This window comes from Pieris rapae, chromosome 5 (assembly GCF_905147795.1).
Source record: "Pieris rapae chromosome 5, ilPieRapa1.1, whole genome shotgun sequence".
In the NCBI taxonomy this organism is placed as follows: domain Eukaryota; kingdom Metazoa; phylum Arthropoda; class Insecta; order Lepidoptera; family Pieridae; genus Pieris; species Pieris rapae.
In genome coordinates, this window is record NC_059513.1 from 1,891,568 (window position 1) to 1,918,865 (window position 27,298).

The 27,298-nt window shown below is 33.3% G+C and overlaps 2 protein-coding genes across 2 annotated transcripts in view; one reads left to right on the forward strand and one right to left on the reverse strand.

Moving 5' to 3' along the window:
* The window catches only part of LOC110996336 (low-density lipoprotein receptor-related protein 1B), a 57,096-nt gene extending 42,241 nt beyond the window's left edge, over positions 1-14,855 (forward strand). The window contains exons 53-62 of the mRNA XM_045628375.1: positions 34-119; positions 315-404; positions 581-715; positions 801-1,269; positions 1,347-2,373; positions 2,848-3,025; positions 11,576-11,791; positions 11,987-12,182; positions 12,338-12,512; positions 13,047-14,855. Of these exons, the coding sequence (XP_045484331.1) occupies positions 34-119; positions 315-404; positions 581-715; positions 801-1,269; positions 1,347-2,373; positions 2,848-3,025; positions 11,576-11,791; positions 11,987-12,182; positions 12,338-12,512; positions 13,047-13,115 (2,641 nt within the window). The 3' untranslated portion in view covers positions 13,116-14,855. The remainder of the gene's footprint in view (positions 1-33; positions 120-314; positions 405-580; positions 716-800; positions 1,270-1,346; positions 2,374-2,847; positions 3,026-11,575; positions 11,792-11,986; positions 12,183-12,337; positions 12,513-13,046) is intronic.
* A 541-nt stretch (positions 14,856-15,396) lies between these two features.
* LOC110996386 (DNA ligase 1) lies at positions 15,397-26,987 on the reverse strand. Its single transcript, XM_022264026.2, has 16 exons — positions 26,672-26,987; positions 26,544-26,597; positions 26,350-26,427; positions 25,726-26,095; positions 24,320-24,574; positions 23,416-23,619; positions 22,401-22,485; positions 21,506-21,650; positions 20,762-20,952; positions 20,067-20,198; positions 19,359-19,479; positions 18,514-18,676; positions 17,566-17,729; positions 17,029-17,270; positions 16,517-16,663; positions 15,397-15,594 (listed from the first exon to the last, which is right to left on the reverse strand). Exons 1-16 carry the CDS (start codon positions 26,876-26,878, stop codon positions 15,459-15,461), a joined length of 2,694 nt encoding a protein of 897 aa, XP_022119718.2. The 5' UTR covers positions 26,879-26,987; the 3' UTR covers positions 15,397-15,458.
* Positions 26,988-27,298: the final 311 nt, after the last annotated feature.

Consider the following 27,298-nt stretch of genomic DNA (forward strand, 5'->3'; position numbering starts at 1 on the left):
CATTTTAATTTTAAAAAACAATTTCGTACGTAGGTGTGGTGACAATACTTGTGTACCTCCTAATCTGCTTTGTGACGGCAAATCTGATTGCGCCGACGGTTTTGATGAAGATAAACTCTGTAAGTATCTTGAGTTTAGTGTAACTGAAATATTCGTATAATCAAAATATTAAATATAAGCTGCAAGTTGAGGTTAGAACATTGTAATCGCAAATCATGCTGAAAATATTCGTGTCTCATACCTCTACAGGTCAGTTGTAGATACTTGTACATTATATACTTTGTATTTGATGGGTATTTTGTGTTGCCTTGTAGGTCGTACTTTGGACGCGCAGTTATGTGATGAGGATAGCTTCCTTTGCGAGGATGGCCGTTGTGTCGCCACAGACGAAACCTGTAACCCAGGTAATAATTTCTTAATTTTAATAGAAAAAAACAAAAAAGGGAATTTATATAAAATAAATAAATAAATAAATTATTGATATGATCGTTATTCAAATTTTTAGAGATCTTATTATGTTGTTTTATATTTCGTATTAAATATGTATATGATAATACATGATTATTTTATGTATGTTTAGATCGCGGAGACTGTACATGGCGCTCGTGTTCGCAGCTGTGTATGCACAAACACGCACACAACCACACTTGCAAGTGCGCCTACGGCTACCGACAACGAATTCTGGCCGATAAGACTGTAACTTGTGAGGCGCAAGGTGAGATTATAAAAAAAAATATTATAAATATTTATATTCATTTATTTGTATGATGTTTGATATACTTTTGAAATATATCTTTTAGGTGAAGCAGCAAGAGTCGCAGTATGGTCGCGCGGTCGTTTACGTGTGTGGGATTTAAACAAACACGAACCGCATTATGACACACCGCACACTAACAACGAATCCGTGCTCGTAACTTCCGTGACAGCTGCCGCCGTGGAAGGCGTTTGGTGGGCGTGGTGGGGGGACAATAAGGGTCGCGTGCGCCGGTTACGCTTGGGGTCATTACAACCGGCCGGGGAAGGTCGCGATCCATTACTTCCATGGCCGGATACACCAGCCGACGGCTCGGAAAGCGAGACTGTGGCTACTGTAACCGGTGAAGTCCGCGGTGTGGCCATAGATGTTGTATCTGGACGAGTTTTCTGGACGGCAGTGGATGGCTCGCGGGGTGCTGTGGCCAGCGCTGCCTTGGATGGCCGTCGCCGTGTCACATTGTGGGCACAACGTGGGGCAGAGCCTGATGATATTGTCGTTTCAGCTGACACTGCGTAAGTATATTATCTATAAGAAAATCTAAAAAATGCACTTTTTCCACAAAATTACATTGGACTAATGTTCTGTGCAGGGAAATGTTTTGGTCTGACCGTGGTGCCGAACCAGGCGTATACTGTGCAGCGTTGTGGGGTGGAAACGTCCGCCGCATTGTACGGGCACGTGTACGTCGCGTTACCGCTCTAGCACTAGACGCTCCCGCTGCCCGACTCTACTTCCTTGACCAATACAGAGGTGCACTCGAAAGTGTAGCTCTCGACGGCTCAGATCGCGCATTACACTATTGGTTCCGGCCTCATGACGCCTCGACACCTGCGGATCCCAATGACGCTGTTGTTTTGGAACGAGGATGTGCGCGTCTTGCGATTTGGGAAGAATCAGTTTGGTGCGCTGGAGCAAGAGGGCTTGCAGCTTTACCGCGCCGTCCCGCGCCAGGGTCGCGCCTTTCACCCCTCTATAGACATCGAGCCCCAGTTTCAGCCCTCACTATACTGCATCCGCTCGTCCAATCGCCCCGTGTCGTGAGTGACACGTGCGTATTGGAGGGAGAGTCCGCGTGTCATGAGAGCGCGGAATGCGTGCGAGGTCCGAGAGGCGCGGCGGCCGCTTGTCTCTGCCCGGACGGCTTACAGCCAACATCAAGCGCTCCAGACAGGCAGCGCCAATGCGTAATATCAGCCAGTGGTACGCGGAGGAATGATACGTGCCCGCGTTCGTGCGGACCGGGCACGTGCGTTACACAGGGCGGGGCGGGACGCTGTGTGTGTCCACCATTATTCGCGGGGGAACACTGTGAACACTACAGATGTGCTACGCACTGCAACCGACACGGCCGGTGTGAATTGGACACAGATAACAACGGAGGAGAGGGATTGGCCCCGCTCAAATGTACGTGTTTTGCGGGTTATAAGGGCTCGCGGTGCGAACAAGTTGTAGACCCGTGTACGTCGCTTCAGTGTGGGGTTGGAGGTGTATGTGCCCGTGATTCACCGCACGAGGCCCATTGCGCCTGTGCACCGGGATACACAGGTGCGCGTTGCGAACACTGCCTGGATATGGGATACGAAGATTGCCTCTGCCAGGGAAAATGTCTCAATGGGGTAAATATTTTTTCACTTGAAAGTGTATTTTTATTTGCACATTAGCTTCATTTATAAAGTTTCCTATCCAAAGTAAAATACAATAAAAATTGTACCATAAATTATAATAAAAATAATAATATATAAAAATTGGTAATCGTTTGTCCCGCTGAAACGCAAATGGCTGGAACGACATGTCTAATAAAATACTTAAAACGACAATTGAATTTATCAAATAAAACTTCCTAGCTGAAAAATACTTGATGTATATTTTGAGTAATGAAAAATGTTAATTTTGTTATGATGTATTTGTAGATGCCTTCAGAAATTTGTGTTACATGCTGTGAGTGAAACCCGACCTGTTTAAAAAAAAAGATTGAGTTTTGACACAAATATATGTACGTGATACGAAGTTAACCGGGTTATTTAATAAATACATAACAATAATCTTAAATAATCAATATTAAAGTTTGATATGACTCAATTTCTTACCAGGGTGCGTGCCACGTGTTTGATGGCGCATGGATATGTATCTGTGAGGACGATTGGCGTGGTGAGAGATGCGAAATCCCCATGAGAAACCACGATCATAACGTCACTTCTGACCACAACTCGAAACCTGACCACCGCAACAACGCCATTGGTGGCGACGACCATGACTTCAAACCTCATAGTAAGTTTTTTACTACTAATTTGAGAAATGTAAATTTGACTTCTTGTATTCTATTGTCTATCAGAGTGTATGTATATATGAGTGTATGTGTATGTATATATATATATATATATATACGTACACATACACATTGTCTAACACAGAGAATGAAATTTTTAATTCTTTATACATAATATCTTAAAAATCAGGTCAAAAAAAATTTTTTTGTTTCCCGCGCAGCGATACGATGCTTAAAGCTCAAGAACTTTGCCGGTATCTGTACAATATTAATGTGACAAGCATTTATAATCAAAGATGACATACACGAAGAGATAATTGAAATATTAAACAAAACTATTACTAAACAAAGCGATTCAAATTCCAAAATTTAAACGAAAATATATTTTAAATTGTGAGGGGAGCAACTATGGAATTACTACGCGTTCATAGGAAAGGAGGGACAAATTGAATGACGGGATGCCTAGGGTATTTAGAGGGTACACGGATTTTAAATCTTGATAAGAGGTTGCTGCTGAAAAAACTTGCTGAGAAGTTGCTATAAGAACAAATATAGGTGGCGCTGTATATTATTACTTCGATACTTTTCAAGTGCAAAATTTCAATAAAAAAATATTATCCCCATTCTAGGTACCATATCCATATTTCCATTATTTTTCAAGTTTTTGATATACGTATACCTATACGAAATAGTGCGTTAGCTAACGAATACAAATATTTTTTTAATTAAAATACCTACTGTGTTTATTACAGTATAGTAGATTGTTAGGGTTAAAATGTTATATAAAATGTATTAAGTTGGAGCCACCAGGTACTGGCTGGTACCTGGTGCGATACCAAGGTTGCGATGTCAATGCTAAGATCATATCGGTACCAGAAGTTATAGAGTAGTGGTGGTGGTTTGACATTAGAAGATAAATGTATATGTAGTTTAGTAATCTCAACTAGATCTATTACGTATTTTTACATAGTATGTACTAAACATAAAAATACATCGATTAGCTTTTCTAATATGTTACCACTGAATACATGGACAAATTTCAAATTAGAATTATATGTATATATAAGGTAACAACAAATATAACAATTAAAAATAATTTCGTCGAATATTTCCGTGTTGCGAGTTGAGGAAAAAACCTTGTTAATGTATCACTGACGCCGTCTGTTTAATTACAAATCTAGTCAAATGTTGAAAACTTGTAGGAAAATGAGAAATATAAAAAAATATCTGATTTCCTCACTATTTATTCCATCATGTTTATGGCTATTAGTGTTTCAATCTTAAAAGTATGTTTTTTCATTTCAAAAAATCATTAATTACTCACAGATGAGTAACGTAAAATCAATTAGTTTATTTTCATGCCGATTACAAGATGGCGGCCGTAGTATTAAAAACGCGCTATTATCTTGATTATCAAATTATATCCTTCAATAGAAAGGGTAAATTGGCGTTGACACCCCACTTGCACATGGCTAAATACCATCTCAAACTTACCTATTATATTATTCCATCCATTCCATCGACAAGGGTCTAGGATGCCACGAGATCGTTTAACGGATCCCGAAAATCCAATAAAATTTTTAAAAAATACCGAGTGTTTTTTACGCCGGCTGCTTCTCTCGGCCTACACCCTCTTATCTTTGCCCCACAGTAGGGATGTCTGCGAATACAAATTTAATGACGTGGAATATGTGATACCTGTATCTTCAAAAACCATAAAACACATATATTATTATTTATATCTATTCTTATCTTACTAGAAATTAAAATCCTCTCTCGCGGCAAAGCCTAAAGGTCCTTTACATTCTTCGCTCGACTCCCAGTGAAATCCCGTCCTGCACTTCAGGCCCAAATTTAAACATTCCATTGAAGTAAAGAAAATTTCTAATAAGATTTTCATCAAGATAAAAGATGCGAAATTTAAATATTAATTCACAATTGAAATATAAACATTGATTTTTTGCTCGTATGACCGTGAATAATATTATAAGTGGTCAGGTTCTCCGAAGCGCCAATACGTAGAAATGATTTGTTGACTGTTCCATTGTAATCGATTGTATTCGAATACGTACTCGGCTAGTGTGAGTTAAAATATTGTGTATTTGTTAAAAACATCGAATTCTTTACAAGGCTTACGCCCAAACCCAATAACCTATCTCAATCCGTTTTTACCCATCTCAGAATTATACATCTTAATCCAAATATTATTTACTTTATTTGGTTTATATGAATTGTTTTCGTAGGGTTTGGTTATTGGGATAAAGATAGGAGATCGATCGACTGTCACGGTCTGATCTCAGATTGATGTCAATTTGAGATTGTGGATTAATTATTGGGCTCGGGCGTAAATCTTTACGTATACAACCCGGATAGTTTCCAACAGTCAAAAATGAATGAATTTATTAGAGCCTGTTATATATACTGATCATAATGGAACGATAAATGTAAGTACTGTATAAAGTTTTTATTTGTGATGAAGTGATCATTTTAATAACATTGAAAGGGGTCAAGTCCAAATTGGACTTTAGTAAATTAATCATTTATATAAAAACTATGACATTTTATCGACGAGATGCTTGCGTCACAAGAAATATTGAAATTGCATCAATTAAGAAACTTGAAGGTTCTTAAAGGATTAAATTATAATCTGCACGGATTGTCGGTCATCTAAAGTCCCATGATACCTATTAAATATTAATTATAATATTAATATTTGATTATTATTTAGCTATTAAAAATAGTTTTAATTATTCATTGCCTCTAAGGCAATCACTTCTGATACAACAAGATAAAGGCGCCTTTACAGAACTAATCCTATTGAGTTATTAAAACTAGTGTAGTGAACAAGTAAAAATGTGGTATCTCAGAGAAATGTTGTGTCAAAACAAAAGAACACGTAGACTGTTAATGAACATTATCTTATTTTTGATTCAATTCAATTCAAAATCATTTATTCATATAGATAACACAATGTACACTTATGTACGTCAAAAAAGAAATGAAAGAAAATAAAGAAAAAACTTTATTAAGGATTTATTAAGGATTCCCTGTGTTTCGGGCAGCCAGTCTTTTCATTTTGACATGTAAACAGATAGATAGATCTTCTAGGAACATTTATATTTTAACTATTTTTGCACAGTAAGAATATTTTCTGTATCTGCATAGGACTGGTTAATAAGCTATGAAATGCTTCTAATTTTACATTTAATGCCAGCTCTGAAGTCAAGGGCTTAGAACGGAAGAGATGAACTGATAATTAACTCTCCCCCAGTCTTTTTAATCGGCTTTTTTTTTGGTGTAAAACAACACCGTTTGTAAAAAGCTGCAACATTTTTAGTTATTATATTATATTTTTAGTTAAGTCAAAATTAATTCAACATAAAAGCATTAATTATTGTATAGGCTAATAATTATTTAAAAAAATATGCATCAACACGAACTACCTCACAATATACCATTTATATACTTATGGAAGTACTTATCTATACATATGCATAACCTAAAACAAAGTAAATTCTGCGTGTTAACGCAAAATTCAGTACCAGGTTATGATTTAGAAAAAACTCATTATTTGAGAGAATGACCGTAAACATTAAATTTTTATTATAATTAAATGTGATAAGCGTTTGAGGTATTAAAACTAATACATTGTCTCGCGATGAAAATGATGAGTCATTGTGAAAAAACCTACGTGTGGGGTTTTCTTTAGAGCGAGTGCTTGGCCTGTGCAAAGTTCAAGGCTTCTAGAAAATAATAATACTTTACAAATTTATATAATGTATAGTTATGTAATTTATTGGACGGTTTGGTTTAGATCCTGTTGACAAATTACAAAGCTAGAGTAGTTTTTATTACGGGATCCAGTTTTTTTTAATTAAAAGCTATACTATACGTTCATTATATGAACCAAGCTTGACTAAGTACTATAATTCTATATACTTTTATTATTTCTACGTAATCGACCCAGAGGTCGCCAATCGCCAATGCTGCACAGAGACACATTGAATCATGTGAGTTACTATGGGCAGCAGTGTCTCTTAACTTTCACTAGTTTGCGATCTGTTCTATAAAAAACTATAATATAATAATAGTAACTTCTATAATTTTGAAAAAAGAAGTGTACATGTCATCAGTAAAACTTCTTTGTAAATTAATTATTACTAAGATAAAAGCCCCGATAGATGATCATGTGCCAGTATATGATCACTATGTCTTTGTATATCTATATTCTACTGTTTACATACTGTATACGTGTGTAAACAGTATATATAAGAAATCTGTGTTTACTTCAAGACTTTATGCGACAGTATTTCCATCTAAAGATCTAATATTTAACTACTAAACGAATACACGGTCGGCCTTTTTTCTTCTGCTGCACATATTCGTGACGTTCCGTAAAAATGTTACCCTCATGCGCCAAAAGAAGTTTCACTTTAAATTGCGTATACAGTTTAAAAAGATCTCTCGTTTTTCTTACATTGTCGTACCCCCAAATAACGTATATATGTAATATACGGAGACCATCCTCACTGTTTGTTATACTAAACGAATTTTTAACTTAGCAAAAAATCCTACTAAACTAAGTTGGACAGACTATCTCAGGGCGTATTCTTGTGCCTGTGAGTTTATTTTACGATACTTTCCTAACAGACGACATGACAACTAACTTTTTATATTACTTTTTTAACAGATCTCCAATGAGTTATGTAATGATTGCATTGTTTTCGCCTTTACTCGTTTCCCTATATATTTGCTTCTATGGCAACTACACAAGTGGTATTGACGTTGCGTCTATATTGTCTTGTCTATTAACATAATTTATTATACACACAAACAACGAATAGATACAAAACACTCACAAATACATGCATATATAATGTCTTATAAGACTGTGCTTGATTAGTTACTTTTTCCATGTACCACGGAATGGTTGTTAGTTACGTAATACATAAATAAACATAATATATAATTAAAGGAAAAATTCTTCGAAAGACTAGGCGGTATGGTCGAAAGTTTTTTTTAAACAGTTTATAATTATTTTTAAAATTATTATATTTTTACTAGGAAAACTTAAGTTTTATTATGACTTGACTCTATGTTTATAGGAAAACACTATATGTGATGTAATGTAGACGAATCTATTTAAATATTTGATTTTGCTATCGGGAAATCGCAAAATAGCCTTATGAAAAACCCAAACCTTCCGAGCATGTTGACGTCACTGCTATTTCTGAATCGTTACTTTACCTCGTAAAGTGACATTTATGACGTTCGATACGATAGCATATAAGTGAATCCTACGTATTCCCTTAATAGAAAATCAAAATCATTTATTCATATAGGTTTATCATTGTACATTGTGTTTATGTACAATTATTAACATCCAAAAATAAATACATATTAAAGCTTCTAATTCTATATTTACCTATGGATGTGGTCATTCATATAAAAAGGTAAGATTCGTACAATTTAAGGAAGGATTGCGAAATATCCTCAAAAGATGTCTCGATTTTATAACTCATAAATGTAGTGTACGGTATAATAAAGATATATTTTTATTCGTAAAGCCTTTATAGCTTTATTATAAGTGAACAATTAGTTAAGCTATTCAATAGTATTGGAGTAGCTCATAGTAGCTAGAAGTGGTCGCCAGCTTATGTTACGTTAAGTTATTTGTTAGGCATTATATAGCTGAATTCTATTGTTATAAACATATAAATCAATTTAAATGTGAAATGCTGATGTAGGTAATCTCATGGAGTGTAGCGTTGGTTTTGCCCTTTCACTTGACAAATAATTTAAATTATTAATCAATCCTTAGAAACATTTTAATAAAGAACTCTGAGAACTGCCGTAAGTTTTATTATATTGTATATATTATTATCATAAGTCGGTGTCATGTGCAACACGGTGTTTAAGTGTGACTAAAAAAAGATGTCTATAACTCATTTAAAATGACCTCTGTCAGAAGTAATCGCCTTCCGGATGTATTTTAAAAGTCAAACAATGTTCAATATGATAAAAATCTTATTTGACTGAGATTTTTTCCCTTGCGGCTTCGCTACTGTCGACTGGATACTTGGCTCTTTTATTGAGTTCGTTTTTTTTATATTCTTTTGAAAATAAGAAATGCCTTTATATCGCTTGAAGGAGGTTTTGCAGCCTTGTTTGAAGTAACAGAAATCGGTAACGTTACGATGGATTTTTGTTTGAAAACTTGAGAACGTGAACTATTTTATTTATTTTTTATTTTATCATACATTTATATAGCTAAGACTTAATTACTTGAAAAAATATTTTAAAATTCGCATGCAATTTAAGTACTACGTTTTTTAATAATTAACGAAATCAACATTAAATTTTGTGAAATTAATTAAAAATAAATACAGCCCCTTTTTTTAGGATCAATCTCGTTACACATATTTCTTATGCATTGAGAACTGATAGTATCATAGTTGTAATAGACAGTCGCACGTGAAGGCTGTAGGCAATAGGACGTGTATTACAATGACGTATTTTACGCGAACTGTTTAGTTAAGTTCGATATATGTTACGTGTTAGCGTAAAACAATTGATCATTAGTGAACTCGTGAAAAATATAAATGGCACGTAAGAGACGCAGTGGTGAGTGTATGCTATTATTAAATAATAATGTTTATTATAATTATTAAATAATAAAATGATCCTGATGTTGTTGATTATTAAATAATAATGAGGTGATGATAAACACTGGATTGGTTTTATTTATTTAAATATTGATGATTTAATATGTTGTGTTAAATATCGATCCGAAGCTTGCGACACGAAATTCTTAAAGGTTACATCAGTAGGTATTAATCAATATAAACTATAATAAACGTTCTATTACGAAAATTTTCGAGGTGGGATGACATAACTGTCTCGTATGCACTTCTTGCGGCCCTCACCTTGAACTGAGAATTAACACATTCGAAATTTTGTAACTTCGGTGAATTTGTAGAATCACACTTTAAAATACCTCCAAATGTTTTTCTACATATATTACTCGCTAATGATGATATAACTTCATAGAAATTAATTAAGACATGATTTTTGACATAAATGAAAGAAGGTACTAATTTTTGGATTTAACCGAACCACAAAAGCAAATTAGCATTAAAAAAAACGTAACCTTACGTAATTTACTGAGACAAACTAGGAACAGAGACAATATAATTTACATCATTCATGTAATATGAATAGTTTTTAAAAATTTTAAGATATAAAACCCGTGCGCCTCTTTTGTTTTACTTGGGGTACATACAAGTCGTATACAACGATAGAAAAAAAATTGAGTTGTTTTTTTGAGATGGAACCGTGATTCTATAAATTTACCGTAACTTTATTGTTAAAAGACTATAACAATTGAATTTTTTATATATACTTAAGATAAAATAGTTGAGTATATGTGATTTGTGATTTTTACGTAATTATAACTCCATTATCTATACATATAAATAAAACAATAGCTTTTAATGAAGGACTGACATATATGAAGAGATCGTACATAGATGAAGTATGTAAATATTCATCGATTCCGGTGAATAAAATAAAATCTCTTAATATACTTATACAACGTATTGGAAGCAAAAATATATAATAATAGAAATAATTTTCAACAATTGGTTATTTATGTTTTCGAATTAATTTTGTACCGCTTATTAAAGGTTTAAAAGCTACATTCTTTGACTGTTTTATTTCATAAAAGTTGTCATTACACGGAACAAATTGTGTTTAAAATACTAATTATTTTCAAACGTGTAGCGAACACGATTTCAAGGTCATTAATTATAATTACCGATACTGCTGCACTGCAATTCGTTAATAATGAGCCTGTCATTCATATGCATAGGCATAGGCAGTGTCTTATAGCATTAGTGATGGAGTACCTGTAGTACTCTGTACCTGTATTTCTAGCAAATAACACAATTTTACTTGGTTTATTTTTATAAAATGTTTTACTTTAATACTCATATTAAAATCCTTTTAAATATTCTTACGTACGTAGTCTTCCTAAGGCTTATCTGCTACTTTTAATTGTGCAGTGAAAAGGGCATTTTGCTCTTACAACTTAATTACTAAAATTGATGAAATTATTGATATATTTTACAGAAATCTTCCAACTTACTGTAACTTTCTTTATCTTGCTCTCAGTTTCTATGTACTTTTAGTTATTATTTTATTTTTGTGTTTGCTTTGCTAGATTATGTTCTAATATGACTGTGTGTAAAATTTGTGGTGTCTATGTTGTATAATTTTATGCATACACGTTGTTATACACTTATAAATAAATAATTAATAATTATTTATTAAGCTTCATATTATGCCCCGTTAGAAATTTATATAGTTTACTGTCCTTTTGCGGATTTTCTACAATCAATTGTAGCAAGAGGCTCCATCTTACATGCTGTAAAGATAAAGAAAATGGGTGCATATTTAGTTGTTATTCTATAACATTGGCGAACTTTCATAGACGTATTCTAGGTTACATTATTTTACTATACACTATTTTAAACAATTGTTTCTTTTTTCAGAAGCTGCAGGTACAGCGTGGTGTCACGGCGGTTGTCTGCACGGTGGTCGGTGCGTGTCGATTTCTGGAGGGACAAATGTGGGTGCGAGCGAGTCGTGGGCGTGTGCGTGCACGGGCGCGTGGGGCGGTCCCGCGTGCGGGCAGTACGTTGGCCACGACCACGCCTGTTTATCGCTCGCTTGCCCTCCTCCTGCCGTTTGTGTTTGGAGACCTACAGGTAATATTAACGTTATTATATCTCTATATAAACCTCAGGAATATCAAAAATACATTAACTTCGATACATTAGAGAAATAATGTGCATACATTCCTAGATATTTAGAACTCTTCCAAAACAAATAGAGAATCATTAATTTTAATTACAAGAAATTTGAATTTATTACATACTTATTAATATATTATGTTTTTTCAGATAATATATCAAGCGTGGGAGTAGCGTACTGCGCATGTTTAGCCGGCGCAAGTTGTACACGTCCAGGGGCTGCGGACGCGGTGAGCCCCGTAGGGGGACTGGCTTCAGGCTCTGATGCATCTGCATGGGTCGCTGGACTGTTTGCCCTACTCGTTATAGTTGGAGTGCTTCTTATAGCGATGTTCCTTATCAATAGGTAATATTTATATAGTGCAATTTAAAAATATTCCTTGAAAATAAACTGTTGTACTACATATTCTTCTCTTTTCTGCATTTATTTTCATACTTAATCGTCTAATTTTACATTTACTATGTATAAATAATATATTAATTGGATATTTAATATTTTAGGAGAAGAAACGGCGCGTTCGTACACGCGCGACTCTCAGACAATGTGGAGATTAGTAATCCGATGTATTTAGCGGGTGAAGAGGAGCGCACAGACAGACATACACACAGCACACGGAACCATTTTGCCAACCCCGTATATGAAACTATGTATGAGCCGCATCAGATCCCATTGGAGGTTAGAATTTGGTTACTTTGTCCAACATTTGCAGTTTTTTTAAACCTCACTATTTTAATTTTGTAAGATGGAACATTTTGCAATAATTGTCGATTGCCTTAGTATTTCCTATTAATAATTTTATTAATGCACGAGTTCTACACTCTGTAATCAGATTTTTTATACGTTAGATATGATTTTATATTATCTGTATACACTTAGCTGTATACCCTATGGAGCCGTTCATGTACGTAATCACTATAGGGGAGATGGGGTCTTTGATTTTCTTATTTGGTGATTACGTCATTTATTATCTTACACATATTACCCACACATTTCTGGGAGCTTTGCTTACTTTTGCTGACAAGAGAAGGGGGGGGGGGGGATAAAATGCTGTAAGTCTGCTAACGTTATACTTGAACGGGCCCCATGTATGATGTAACACACGATTACGTCAAATTTCCTAATTGGTACTTTTTCTTGCTTATGTATATAGAACTAAATTTTAAAGTTATAAGCTTAATACACCTATTAAATTAATATAAATGATTTTAGGAAGATGCAACCCTGCTAGACCGCGCCGATGGATCTCCGCCGCCCGCAGAGGGCGCTGCGTTACTCTGACATTCGGACCACTACTAGGACACGTAAATAGTATTGAGCTCTTGAAAATACTTACCTAATCAATACTGCGTCGATACCTACCATAATTCGTCTCACGAATTTACTAAAAGTAATAATCAATGTAACAAATCATACATCTTCTGTACGATGCGCATTTAAAAATCTATTGAAATAGTACTTGGGATGTAATAACCTAAAGTGAAACCCTTTTTAAATCTATAGTTCATCTCGTATGACATCTGTCAGTGTGACGTAAGCGTTCTGTAGTAGTTTCTTCTGACGTTGACATTTGACATCAATGTGACGTTTTTGTGAATGCAACAAGAGTCTCTTAAATTTACGTCTCTGTTTTGACGACTGTTGGAAATTGATGTAAAATGGCAGCCATTATTATGTGATAATTGCCAGTACAATACGTTTTTTATAAGTTTCCATCTGTGTTTTCGGTACTTTAATTTTAAGACATTTAAAATAACTCATATTGAAGACAAAGATTTTCTGTAATTTTTTAAACCTTCAAAAAGTCACGCTCAACTCCAGATGTCTTATACTCATATTTTACAGATTTATTTTGAATGCGATGTTTTTGTTTCGCATTCTTTAGACATTATATTTGTAGGCACAATTTTTGATTACATATCTGACACAAATATCTTCTATAACAATTTTATATATTTTATACATATATTGTAGGTACATCTCAGGCCTAAATGTTCTATTTACTAGTGTATTTTGATATCTTTCATACATATCGTACACGTTTGAGATTAAAACGATCTTCGGAGTTCAAACTTAGTTTTTATTGTTAGGTTAGGTTAATTTTTTTGGGACATTTGAAATTCCGATTCTGGGATACATTTGAAAATCGAAGACTGGGTATCTTGATTGTGATTGGTTATCTCTGGACCAATCATAAACGCGAACCCGTTGTTCGTTTTTTAAAAGCGTATATCCTCTTCTTTTTCATGCTCATATTGTGCCAAAATTATTTTGAATTAAGAACAGTAATTGTATATATATTTTAGTTTTAGTTAGTGTAAGTAACCAGCAATGAATTTATTGTAGTTGCACGTTAAGTACAAGTAGTCTTGCCCATTTACAAAGTTCGTGTGATATTGATTTTATTTACACTTAATAGCATGTGATTTGTAGCTTAATAGCAGTTGAGTTGCTGCTATTTTTCACTTGTTACAAATGTAACATGAGCAAACGTTTGTCTCGAGTACAAGTAATTGATCTCACATGCGAGGCCTGTATTCCATACTTCTACTACTTACGTAAATAATGATAGCTGTTTGCATTTTTTATGCGTTTTAAAATTAATTTGGATTTTAGATTATTTGTAGTGCATTTTCTCACTGCATACATTGACCAAATGCAATGCTTCGTCGGCAAAAGCCTATAAAACAATGACTCAACTTATAGATAATATTAAACAATTAAACTCGGTTCCCATTTCGGAATACGGATCGTTTGATTTATCAGAACTCTTGTATTGTGAATGTGCCATAGTTTTTATTTTATTGGTTTATAATGTTCCTAGCGAAATTTGGCAGCTGTTAGTAAAATATTTTCTTGAAATTAGTATTGTACGATAATTTTAGATTTTTATCACAAATCGAGCTCATTTAACCTTTTTAGAGCTCACCTGACACATAATGTAGGTTAAGCGACGACCCCTGTGACTCCGATGTAGCTGACTTTAAATGAATTATAGTAAATAAATGAACACTTACATATCATACGACTTTTATTATCCCTTACCAATAAATACTTGTTCAGAGATTGAAATATCAGAGGTTTTTAAAGGAATTTGCATAGCATAGTTTTTATCACGGGCTTTGAGTACGGTGATAGAGTCAAGAAATTTCGTAACGAAAATAACCTAACACGTTAGAGTGGGACAAAACGCATACTGCGTCACACATCTCCCTGACGTAATCAGTGACGTAGAATAAGCGCGGCCGGAATATTAGGAATACAAACATGGTAATCGAAAGAAATAAGCTCCAAAGCTTGTAATTGAACAGGGGGCAAACGGGCAGGAGGCTCGCCTGATGTTAAGTGATACCGCCCGCCCATGCGCACTTTGGCAGCCTTTTAAGACGTGGTATACCCTTTTCGACTTGGATTTGAAATGTGTACTCCAGTGGGCAGCTGGTTCCACATAATGGTGGTGCGTGGCAAAATCAGCCTTAAGAAACGCTCAGCTGTAAAACAACGGGCGAGGTGATAAATTTCTAGAAGGTAAGTTGGTAAAGGTGGAAAAAAAAGGCTTGAAAATGTTTAGCGATTACATTATAATATAAAATATAACATTTAAATTCTTAATTTTAAACTGTTTTAGTAAAAATCGTCTTCTTGAGCAGTTTTATTTCCGGCTGTGTTTTTGACTTGATCCTGGGCAAGATACATATCGGCCACCTGCCGTGCGCTCGTCGCTTGCTCGGGACGTTTATCGTCACGACAACGGATGAACCTGACAAATATACAGTTAATTTTAATATGTAAAAAATACAATTTAGACGTAAAATCTTATAAATGTTTCGAGAACTTTATTCTCATCGACAAACTAATGTTTTTACATGACAGCTTACTGCGATTTGCAACTCCCCATTTTGTATTTTTAGGCCTTATTACATTTATTAAATAAGATATTCCTAATTGAAGATAATCCATTAAGTAATATAGAAAAATAATAGCACACCCTCAGTGTATAGATATAAACTCGGTCCACGAGTTTTAAAAAGGCCGGCAACGCACTCTCACTAACGCACCTTCTGGCATTGTGTCAATGGTCGTTATCACCCGTTTGTTTAAAAGAGTTGTGCGTGTGGTGTTTGATTTGATTTAATGAAACGCAAATACATTATTTAATTATTTTGAATTAAAATTACTATAGTAAAAGAAAAGCAAGAATAATTAAAAAATAATAATCATAAATCTTACACGCGTTAGAAGTTATACATCTTTGGCGTATGGAAAAAATAACTTAAATGCAATAGTGATTAACTATAAATATTAAAATTAATCAAAAATATTTTATTTAAATAAATAAATTATTAAATACTATCATCGTCGTATATGAAATCTGATTTAAAAACACCAAAATAATATTTATTTATTCACACTGTTCAATTGTAGTGTTACGAAACACGAGTTCTAAACATAAAAATACTAGAATATACAAATTGAACATAGTTATTTCATGCCACCTAGACCTAACTTCATTCTGTTAATTTTGTGTCACGGTGCGCGCGCTTCGTAAAATTTCACTCTCATCAATTTTTCATAACGCGCCTAAAGAAGTATAACTTCTTTTTTTTTTATATTTTTGATTATTGTTATTTTGTGTGTTTCTGTGTGTCTTGTTAGTAATAAATATTATATGTTAGTTTTACCTAGGAAATCTAAGTGAGATGCCCTTATCCCGGTCCACTAGGCCGAGAGCTGCTCTGTGCGCAGGCGACAGAGACAAGTCAGCGCAACGCACTTCCCAAACACACGCCGCCTCAAACCATACATCCGGGTTCATACTGTTTTCATAACTGAAAGTTGTATGGTTTATTATAAAATACAAAGTTTTTGAGGTCGGGTAAAATTGATTAGAAAAAAAAATCAAATAATTTTCAGAATTAAAAATCATTTAGATATAAGTATGACTTAGTTTCCGAGTTGGTTGACAAACATAACAACAAACTTGCACACCTGCTTGGAAAAATAGACTATCAAATTCTTTTCGTTTATAATTGAAGTCCTCCTAAACGGATGGTTCGATTTTAATGAATTTTTTTTGTGTGTTAAAGTGGATTCCATAATCGTTCAATTAAATGTTTTTTTTATTATGAATTGTTGAATGTGTTAAATACAAGAAAAAATGATAACCCGCCTTTTTTGTCGGTTATAATCTCACCTATAATAACTTTTGGGGGCATCAATAACATGCGCCTTCAATGTCTCACTAAATGTCCGAAGGTCTTCATCAGAAAATCCTGTCCCAATCTTGCAGAGGGTCTGATAAGCATCCATTTCGGGATCGTAGCAGGCGAGCAAGAATCCACCGTAATGCCCTGCTCGTTTGCCCTTCCCGTGGTATCCGCCCACCACCACTGCATCTATGCTGTCTCCACAACCTTCTAGATAGTCCTTTTTAAGCTGGAAATATATTTTTAAACTGGATTTTTTGCTCAAAATTATTTTTAGCTGGAAATTATTTTTTTAGCTAGAATTGTTTTAATTTGGAAATTATTTTTGCTGGAACTTACTTTTATAGCTAGAAATTAATTTTAACATGCAATTATTTCTTTAGCTGAAAATTAATTTTAAGCTGGAATGGATCTAAAGACTAGCTAAGTGTCACTTCCGTATATATTGTCTCAAATTTGATTCTAAGGATTAGAACTTCTTAACAAAGAAATTATGTAATGAGGCGTATTTTTTTAATCCTTACCTTAAGCCAATTATGCGAACGTCGGGCGATATCATATCTCGCCTTGTCTCCATCCAACGCCTTCACCATGAGACCCTCACAGCTTCCTCGCAAGGCTTCAGCCAGCTCACCTTCCACTTCCTCAGGGCTACTACAATCTCGACCCCGTGCGAATTCCCATTCACCTATTGAAAGAGAGAATTGGAAAGAGCTAAAATTGATGTATGGGGAGTAGTAGTCTTAAATAAAAAACTCTTAAATAAAAAAAAACAATTTTAAGGTTATATCTAAATTAGAATAGATATACATATAATAATTATTAGCAAATATGTTGCTAAACGCAAACCACGAAGGTGGCTGCACCAATTCGATTAATTGGGGGAAAAAATGTTTTATGGTCTTTAAAAACTGGTTGTAAAATAAGTGTCAATCAAACTTAACTCTAGTACCGAGAGCTGTCAAACTGTTCTGTGTATATTTTGACATATTCGACAGTGCTCAAGACGAGATAAACATGAGTAACAATAAAATCTCGTTCTACTGTAATGAGTTGAGAAGTAAAGTTAAAAATAATTTAAATAATTAATACAATATTGAACTTCATACAAAATGTTCAAAAACAAAGAGAGAGATGAGGAGAGAGAAACAGAGAGACCTCATCTTCATCAATGAAAAACAAATTTCTAAAGGCAAAGAAAGAATAAATATATGACAAGAAAGTTACCATGTTTTATTTCTAAAAAGATAACACATCAAATTTTTCCAAGTATAATTTTTTATTTTAAAGTTAAATTGTCGTTTTTAGTATTTTCCTTCAGTTATTATGTGTCGTGCCGTTTAAACCTTCCCTATACTTTTGCAAACATTTCAAAATCATAATTAGCCTAATCAAGAATTTTAGCGAGACAAACTAACAGCAATACATACATCATATATATTTATATATATAATAATATTATTAAAAAATACCTTCAATTTCATTAAAGTTTTCCTTCAAAAGAGCTCGACGTCTCTCCAAAGATTCCCGAACAAGAGGCGATCCGTTCAGATAAAGCAAGTCAAAGACGAACACGCACACTTGGACCTTGATTTCCGACGCCTGCGCATCTTTGCGTTTGCGCGTTGACAGGATCTAGAAAGGGTTATTAATAAAAAAAAAAACAAAATATTAAGTGCTCTTTTCTCGGATCCGAGTGGAGCGGGGTCATAGTAGCGGTGCCACCTACTCGGATCCGTGCGAGCATCCCGTTCATTTTTTTAAAACCATTGCCATCCCTAGTTCTCGGGTCCAAGTACTCGGCACCGAATGTGCTGTATGCCGACCACTCGGATCCGAAAAATGTTTTTTTTAAATAAAACTAATAATATACATTCATACATATTTTCAAACATTACTATTCAAAATTCCCCATAAAAGGTTTCGATTTTCGGCTATTACTTTGTATCTATTGTTTAGGCATTCAATGTGTTAAAATGTTTTATAACATATAAATTTATTTCCCTAAAATATATAAATAGAACAATTAACTATAAATAAAAGTCTTATAAAAATATATAAAAAAATAAGAAAAACTTGTTATATCAGAGATATCCATGCCACATCTAGTAATAAATCCAATCCGAACATCTATGTTTTGCTTGTTTGACCAGTCGAGTTTTTAATAACTACCCACACTTTTGTTGCTGTTTTGTTTTGTATATATTATATTGTTTCCCAGTAAGCGAATTTTGTATGCAATTCTTATGAGAAATAAAGTTATTCTAAACCTTAACCTTTTAAAATCTTTTCAAATAGTACATGCAAATGAATATACCTGGAAGGGTAAAATCTGTTTATTTGCGGTGTCATAAGCGACAGCCTCACAGTCCAAAACACAACTTTGCACCGATCTCTTCAGCAGTTTGGGCAAACGGCTCAGGATATCTGGGTATTTACTGGAAATAAAGTGAAGTAAATGAGTATATTTATTTAATTTTCATTTGTTCCAAATACCAAAAAAACAGGCCAACGTAATGCGGCGTAAGACAATACAAATATACGCCAAGTTTCTCGTGTTAAGAATTGTAAGTGTCCTCCTATTTCACCATGCCTACTGCTGATAGAGGACAAATCTTTGTTTTTAATTTATTTTATTATTCTTTATTACTTAAGATGTCATATGGAACAATGTAATAGTTGCAGCTCCTTACAAACGTTGTGAAAAAGAAAAAACTTGGCGATTAAAAAGAGTGGCGGAGAGTTTATTACCAGTTCTTCTCTTCCGTTCTACGCCCTTGATTTGAGAACTGGCAGTAAATGTAAAAATAGAAGCATTTAAATAAATTAAATTTCTTATTTTGACGTTCATAAGTGTACATTATGTTACCAACATAAATATTTTGAATTTCGACCGAAAAAAAAATCTATTTTAAATAATAATGGGTTCATTGCCAGTTTTTCCGTTCCGTTCTTTGCAAACTGGCAGTAAATATAAGCATTCTTACAGAATAAATGATATTAATTAAATAATTTATAACAATACCTTGTATTGTCCTCCTGATTCCTACTAAAGATGGACGCCTTTGTGAGGTCAGGTGACTCCGTCCCAGGGACGTGAATTTGCGCTCGTTCGCCATCATACTTCCATTCGCATGTGAATCGCTCACCATCGAACCTGAAAGAATTCTGTACCTTTTAAAACTTCACTTAGCTTTCAGTACGAAACCTGTTATTTTTTTTTTAGGAAACATAGAAAATGCATTTCGTTTTTAAGCATAGACATTGTATGGGTAATATGTAAAAGAGTAAATATTTACTGTTAACGTAATCACCAAATAATAAAAGAAAATTAAAGAATATATAATTATGAAAAAACTGTTTTAGTCATATTTAACGTTTTAACGTTATATGAAATAGGATATATATCTTGATGCGTTTTTTTACGTAAAAAGTGTTTTTTTTTAATTAGCGGGATGACAACTTAAAATGACAACGAATTTTAACAAATAATGAATATATTATATATATATATATATATATATATATATATATATAGAATATTAATATGCCGGGACCCAATCGCAATTATGATTTTAATATTTTTTTAATCACACACATTATATTTTCAAAATTAATTTTTCTCATTTTAAAACGAGGAAAATCTATTACGAAAATTAAACGAAAATGATATACATAAGTGAAAATGACAATTGTACCTACTTTAGATTATGAATATACCTGGTAAAAAGATCAGCTACTCCTCTCGAAGGATGCGCCAGCATAGGTTTGAGTGGGACCCCTGGGGTCAACCTGCAGTGTTCGGGCAAAGCCTCCACCCCATACTTGAGTAATACATCTACTATTGAATCGTAGTTGGGGCACTCGCAGTATGTCGTTTTTATTATTAGTGAGAATTCATCTACGCGCGCCTAAGCAAAAAGAAATGCAATATTTATTATAATACTAGCGACCTGCCCCGGCTTCGCACGGGTGCAATGCTGATACTAAATACACTACAGAAAATCTGTGAACGTTGTATATAAAAATGTGGGTTATCCATAAGAGATAGACATATACCATCTCGGACTTTTCTGTAGACCTTTTCAATGTGTACAATACTTAGTACATTATTTTGATAAAACTCGTAGGGTTCAGCCTGCGTTTGCAATGTAAGCGGAAAAAATGTAATTATTTACGACATCACATTAGAAACCTCAAAAATAACAGTACTTCTCCACTATTTAATGGATGTTATTATACATATAAACCTTCCTCTTGAAGCACCTATCATCACATATCATCTATCTATCACATATCATATATCTATTAAAAAAAAACCGCATCAAAATCCGTTGCGTAGTTTCAAATATTTAAGCATACAAAGGGACATAGGGACAGAGAAAGCGACTTTGTTTTATAATATGTCGTGATAATACAACTGAAGTCTGTTAGTTATTAAAGATATATTTAATTGTACAATACCTTAAATTTCTCCTGACTCATATCTGCACTGACGTCTACAGTGCCAGCGAGAGGACCGGCTGTAGGCGACGCAGCGCATGCGCAAGCGATAGCCTGAAGCACTGATTGCTCAGCCAGACCTATACGTAACTTACCTTCCAGAGATCTGAAATATAAAAAAGTATCAAACCCGTCCCGTCAAATTCAATCAAAAAGTCGCCAATCGATCCAAAAAACAAATTTTACACGTCAATTACGTGACATTAAACAAAATCCTAAAATGACGTTCCTTGGAGCGAAACCGAGCACATTTTTGCCAACACATTGAGATCTGGACTATAGTTCCTATATTTATTAAATAGCTGCCCCCGCGATCTTCGATTCTACTCTATGTGATTTTACTTAGCCTACCTTTTAGTACATATCAACATGGAACATTTTTCAATGCGACCCCAGAGATTGTTCGGTTTTCCGGAATGAAAACTTTTTTGGTTGTTCTGTGAATTTTTCTCTATATAAACGTCATAAGTTTATAATTAACAAATAAAAAATAGGTGTATCGTAGAGGGGTGAAAATTAAGCGTTGTATGTATTTTTGTATGCTGTATCATAAAAAAATTAAAATAAATAAGTTAATTATTATAATTAAATAAATTTGACCAAAAAATAAAATTAAAAGTTTAGGGGTGGATCACCCTTATTACTTAGGGGTTTGAAAGATAGATAGTAGCCGGCTCAGACTTACTGAATATGCAAAAAAATTACATTCTGATTTAAGGCCGCTTTCCTCACGATATTTTCATTATCATAAAAGCGAATAATAAATGGGCACACACACAGCCGGGATCCAACCAACGCTTGTTGATGCTAAACCAATACAAAACGAAAATATATAAAATAAAAATATAAAACTGACCTGATTAAATATCGCGCTTCAGAATGTCGGCAGGCGACGTACAGTGATTGTATTTTGCCTATCTTTTTGTTTACAGACGCCTGACCTGTTAATTATTATAAATAATTGGAGAAAACTTGTTTGAGTGCCTCAGCTTATTTTATAATCGACCTATTAACTTTAAACCCAGCCACAGACTATATACGGTTAAAACCAGTAGATATATTGAATATATAAAACACTTTGGTATCCTTTATTATACATACTGGATTTGTTATTATTTTATATTAAATATATTATAATGATCAATGCATCATACAATTAATTATATATATTTTTTGTTACATAAGTAGGAAATAGTTGTTGACTGTGTTTTATGTTTCTGTTTCCGAAATACATATTGTTCCGTTAATGGCTTTGTGTGTAATTAATTGTTTCGATATTGTATAATAATTAGGTGAATGTATGATAAGCAAATATATATAATATATAAAAAAACGAACTTGCGAGCCATCTGGCAAAGTATTGGGCGACGGTATTAAAATCCAATTAGTCTTCTGCCTGTTTGCCCTAGTATAAATAAAAAATACTAGCATACATTTGTACTAGTTTAGAATGCCTGCGTTGTCGACTTATGTATCAAATGCATGGCGTATTTGTCACGATATTTTCCTCCGCGAAGCAAGCAAGAAAAATCTATTGATTCACCAGAGTTCGAACCCACTACTTCATATGACCGTAATATATTTAGTTAATATTTAAATAATTTAATCATAATGGAAGACATTCATTATACAATTACATGCCGAAACTAATATAGATACAAATTGAAAAACAAATAACATAATACTTAAAAATATATCTAATAATTAACCTTAAAATTTAATTATTAAAAAATATTATTAAAAGGAGTCCCTTTAGGCAAGGTTCCGAAGATACTAGTAGCGTTCCATGTAATACATTTTGTAGTTCATATTTCTGCATACGTCTGCATTCTGTAGGATCCCTGTTTATTTACTATCCGTACCGCACTTACCAGTGGCTTGAGCAACTTCTTTTAAGGCAGCGAAGACCTTCCTCAACGTTAGGGGCGGTGGAGGGAACATGGTGCGTTGAGTGGCTCTAGCCTGTTCCGCCACTAGTCCCAGGTCTCCAGTAGTGCGTGCTGCACTCTTTACTTGGGCTAGCGTACGACCAGTACATTGGCCTATTGCTTTCATTATATACGTCTCAGCCATACCTAACAGTATTAGAATTTTACTATTTATTATGTGTTAATTGTCCTAATGAAGAACTTAGAACGGACGTTTTGACAGTTGACAAAAACTCTACAAATAGAACCAACTATGTTATTAGTAGGTAATGTATGTTATAGTAGGCAAGGCAAAATAGGAGCACACCATTACATTATGAGAACAAAACGCATGATTCTCGAATTAAAAAAAAATATTACGATTATGTAGAACATCATTTATCACTTATATAAATTACATAATATTTTTTATTCAGTCCGCATAGTGCAGCTATATTATATATTTAAGTAATATAATCATAGCAATAGTATACAATTCCATGTCAAATACTCCACCAATATCTAAACTAATAAATTTTAGGTCTGAGATTTCTGTATCTGGTTTATGATCACTTGTCAATCTAATAGGCAAGTAGGTGATCGGACTTCTGTGCCTGACACACGGCGTCGACTTAATGAATAATAAGCCTAATATTGTTATTGTAAGTATATATGTCAGTTTGAATTACACAAAAAAATATTTATTTACTGTAAGTAAGCGAGAATGTAAACTAGCTTTAATTGAAAAACATTACTTTTATGCATGTCTATAAAAAGAAAAACACTTTTAATTCATTGGTTTACATTAATTTCCTGCAGATCAATATCTGATTCCAATTATAATTAATAATCTGCTATTCAAACTCACCAAGTTCCAAACTGTGATATGCGGGTGCCAACTGATTGAGGCACAAATAGATGCTGGGTAGCAGATCCTCAGGTGTGAGCAGCATCACAGATCTTAAGTAATTGCTCAGAATATCTATCATTTTCAGTCTAGCCGATGTGGCTTCAATATTTTCCAATGTTTTGGCTAATGCTAAGTATGGGACCTCTTGACCTTTGTTCCAACATGCATCCTTAATGGGATGGTATTTTGGCTTTGCTGGGTTGTAATCCACTTCTAATAGGGAAATATACATTTAAGAAAAGTGAATTAGTGTTTTTGTTTTATTAAAGAACAAAGTATTAGTGTCTAATTAGTAAATAGACACTAATACAATGTATTTACTAAATAGTATTTACACCCAAATACACCCAATACACAACTTAAATAGCATTTTTTGAAGTTATACTTCTTTTGGCGCGATAGAGAAAAATCATGTGGGGTGATCATTTTTACGATGCGCGCGCACACCGATACCTGAATTCTACATGGTAAAGTTAGGTCTAGATGGCATGAAAATCGATAACTATGTTCAAGTTGTATGTTCTAGTATTTTTATAATTAGTTTCACGTGTTTCGTAACAGTACACTTAAACAGTGTGAATAAATAAATATTATTTCGGTGTTTTTAAATCAATTTCAAAACACCAAAATAACAAAACGACGTCGAAAGTATTTACTAATAAAATCTTTTTGATTATATTTATCGTTAATCACTACTGCATTTTAGTTACTTTTTCCCATACGCCAAAGAATTATAACTTCTAACACGTGGACACACATTCTTTTTATTTCAATCGGTCTTTCTAAAACAAAACATCGAAATTTTTGTCCTAACTCAACTATGAGTATTTTATTAAATTTAAATGGATGCCTAATTATGATATTTCTATTCATTTTGATATCATATGATCTAATCCTATTAGAATAATTTATTTTTTATAATCTACTTTTCTCTATTCTAATATCAAAGAGAAACTATTTGTAATCAGAGTCTAATGAACTAGCTTTATTACAAAATGTCATTCACAATTAGAATGCTACAATATTTGTAAGTAACATACGCTATATTAATTTCCAAAATAAAGTCAAAATCTGTTATAACAAACAACAACAACTACTCATGTGAGGTTATAAATACTGATAGTCAGTACAGCCAATAATATATATAATATAATAAGTAATACACTGGAAAGTGTAATACAATAAAAATCTGCCGGGAGCTTTTGATTTTGGTCAATATAACCAGTATGTTGTTCTAAATGATGTCATCATTAACAGTTTTGACTGAGAGTTCAGAGTTGACATAGACAAGGTCATAAACTTTAGTATGTAACAATTGTTTCTTGTTTTTAACATAGTCATTATGATTAGTTTGATTGACAAACCTGCAGTTTTTTCTTTTTCAACTGTACTATTTTCTTTATCTTCCACTTCGAGGTCAGTCTTCTTTGCAAAAAGTGATGCTATCTTTTTTTTATCTGGAGGTGATTTTATTTCTTCTTTTTTATTTCTTGGTGACGTAACAGTCTCTTTCTTAACTTTAGGGCTGTCTTTTTTAGCAGAAGGATTCTCTGATTTTTCTTTGGATTTTTTATTTACTGGACTTAATTTTTCAGTTTTGATTTTGTTGATTTTCTTTGTCTTGGGAGAGTCATATGTTTTAGGCTGCCTGGTTTTATCTAATTTTATTTCTTGGTCTGATTTTGAATCTGACTCACTTTCTGAACTAACAATGCGCCTGCGTTTTGGTTTTTTCTACATAAATGATAAAAATTTGCTATTAACTTTTATTGAATTATTTATTTCTTAATTGTATTTTTTGCAAAACTTTGGTGACATAAATTGTCATACATTTTAAATAGAAGATTTTATCAGTAGATTTAGTTATATAATAATATAATAGACATAGTTACATGTATGATGTTAAGACTTAATAAATAAAATAAATTACAAAAATTTTACAATAATTGTACTACCAGCTTTACATCATTTAACTGAAAATCATTTACCTTTTCAGATAACTCTGGTGATGCACAATTACTATTAATCTCGTCTTCAGTACTTGTAGATCTTGATCTCTTTGTTATCTAAAATGTATTAAAACTATCACAACAGTCTAGCTAAAATTTAACAAGCAATATACAATTAAACTAACTTATAAAAGAAGCTTTCCACATTATATTTTAAAGAACAAAACTTTTACCTTATCTTTTCCATTACTTGGTGGAGAGACTTTATCACTTTCAAAAGACTTATTCTGCAACAAAATTCATATAAGACAAAAGTCAATCTATAAGTGGTTTGGTTTTAAGGTTAAGAAACTGTACTTACTTTTTGTTCTTCCGTTTCGACTTCTGCTGGCTTTTTGGGAGTTACAGTAAAGAAAGATCGAATGCTAGATTGCGACATATTTCGTAGGAAAAATGTACTTTTAAAACAAACAGGTAACCTGTGAAAGGTCCTGGAATAATTACAATATAGCGAGCGATTAAGATGATTTACTACTCTACTAATCTTTAAAAGGTTATACCGATTCATGTAACATTTATTTATATAACTACATAGAGAAATTAAAATTTGCTTCAATTTTATATTATTGTTTTGAATTTTTGATTTTTGTCTGTCGTCAGTCTAAGACTGACAATTTTCATTTCTGGCGCCAAAAAATTGTAGAAAGAACAACATTTATTGCTTATAGATTATGCTATTTATTCCTTACAGTTAATAAAAAACATCCCAGATAATATTGCATTGTAGTATGTACCAAAAAAACCATCATAAAGTCTTCTTTATTCTTTAATCATCTGCTAGTATCAGAGTCAATGAAATTTCCTGTATTTAACTGTTTTTTTAATTTATTTGGATCTTCTTAAGACGATAAATATTTTCAAATCGTAAATCAAACAGTTACAAACATCCACGCTACTTACTCTGTAGTTCTATTTGACAGTTCTTTAT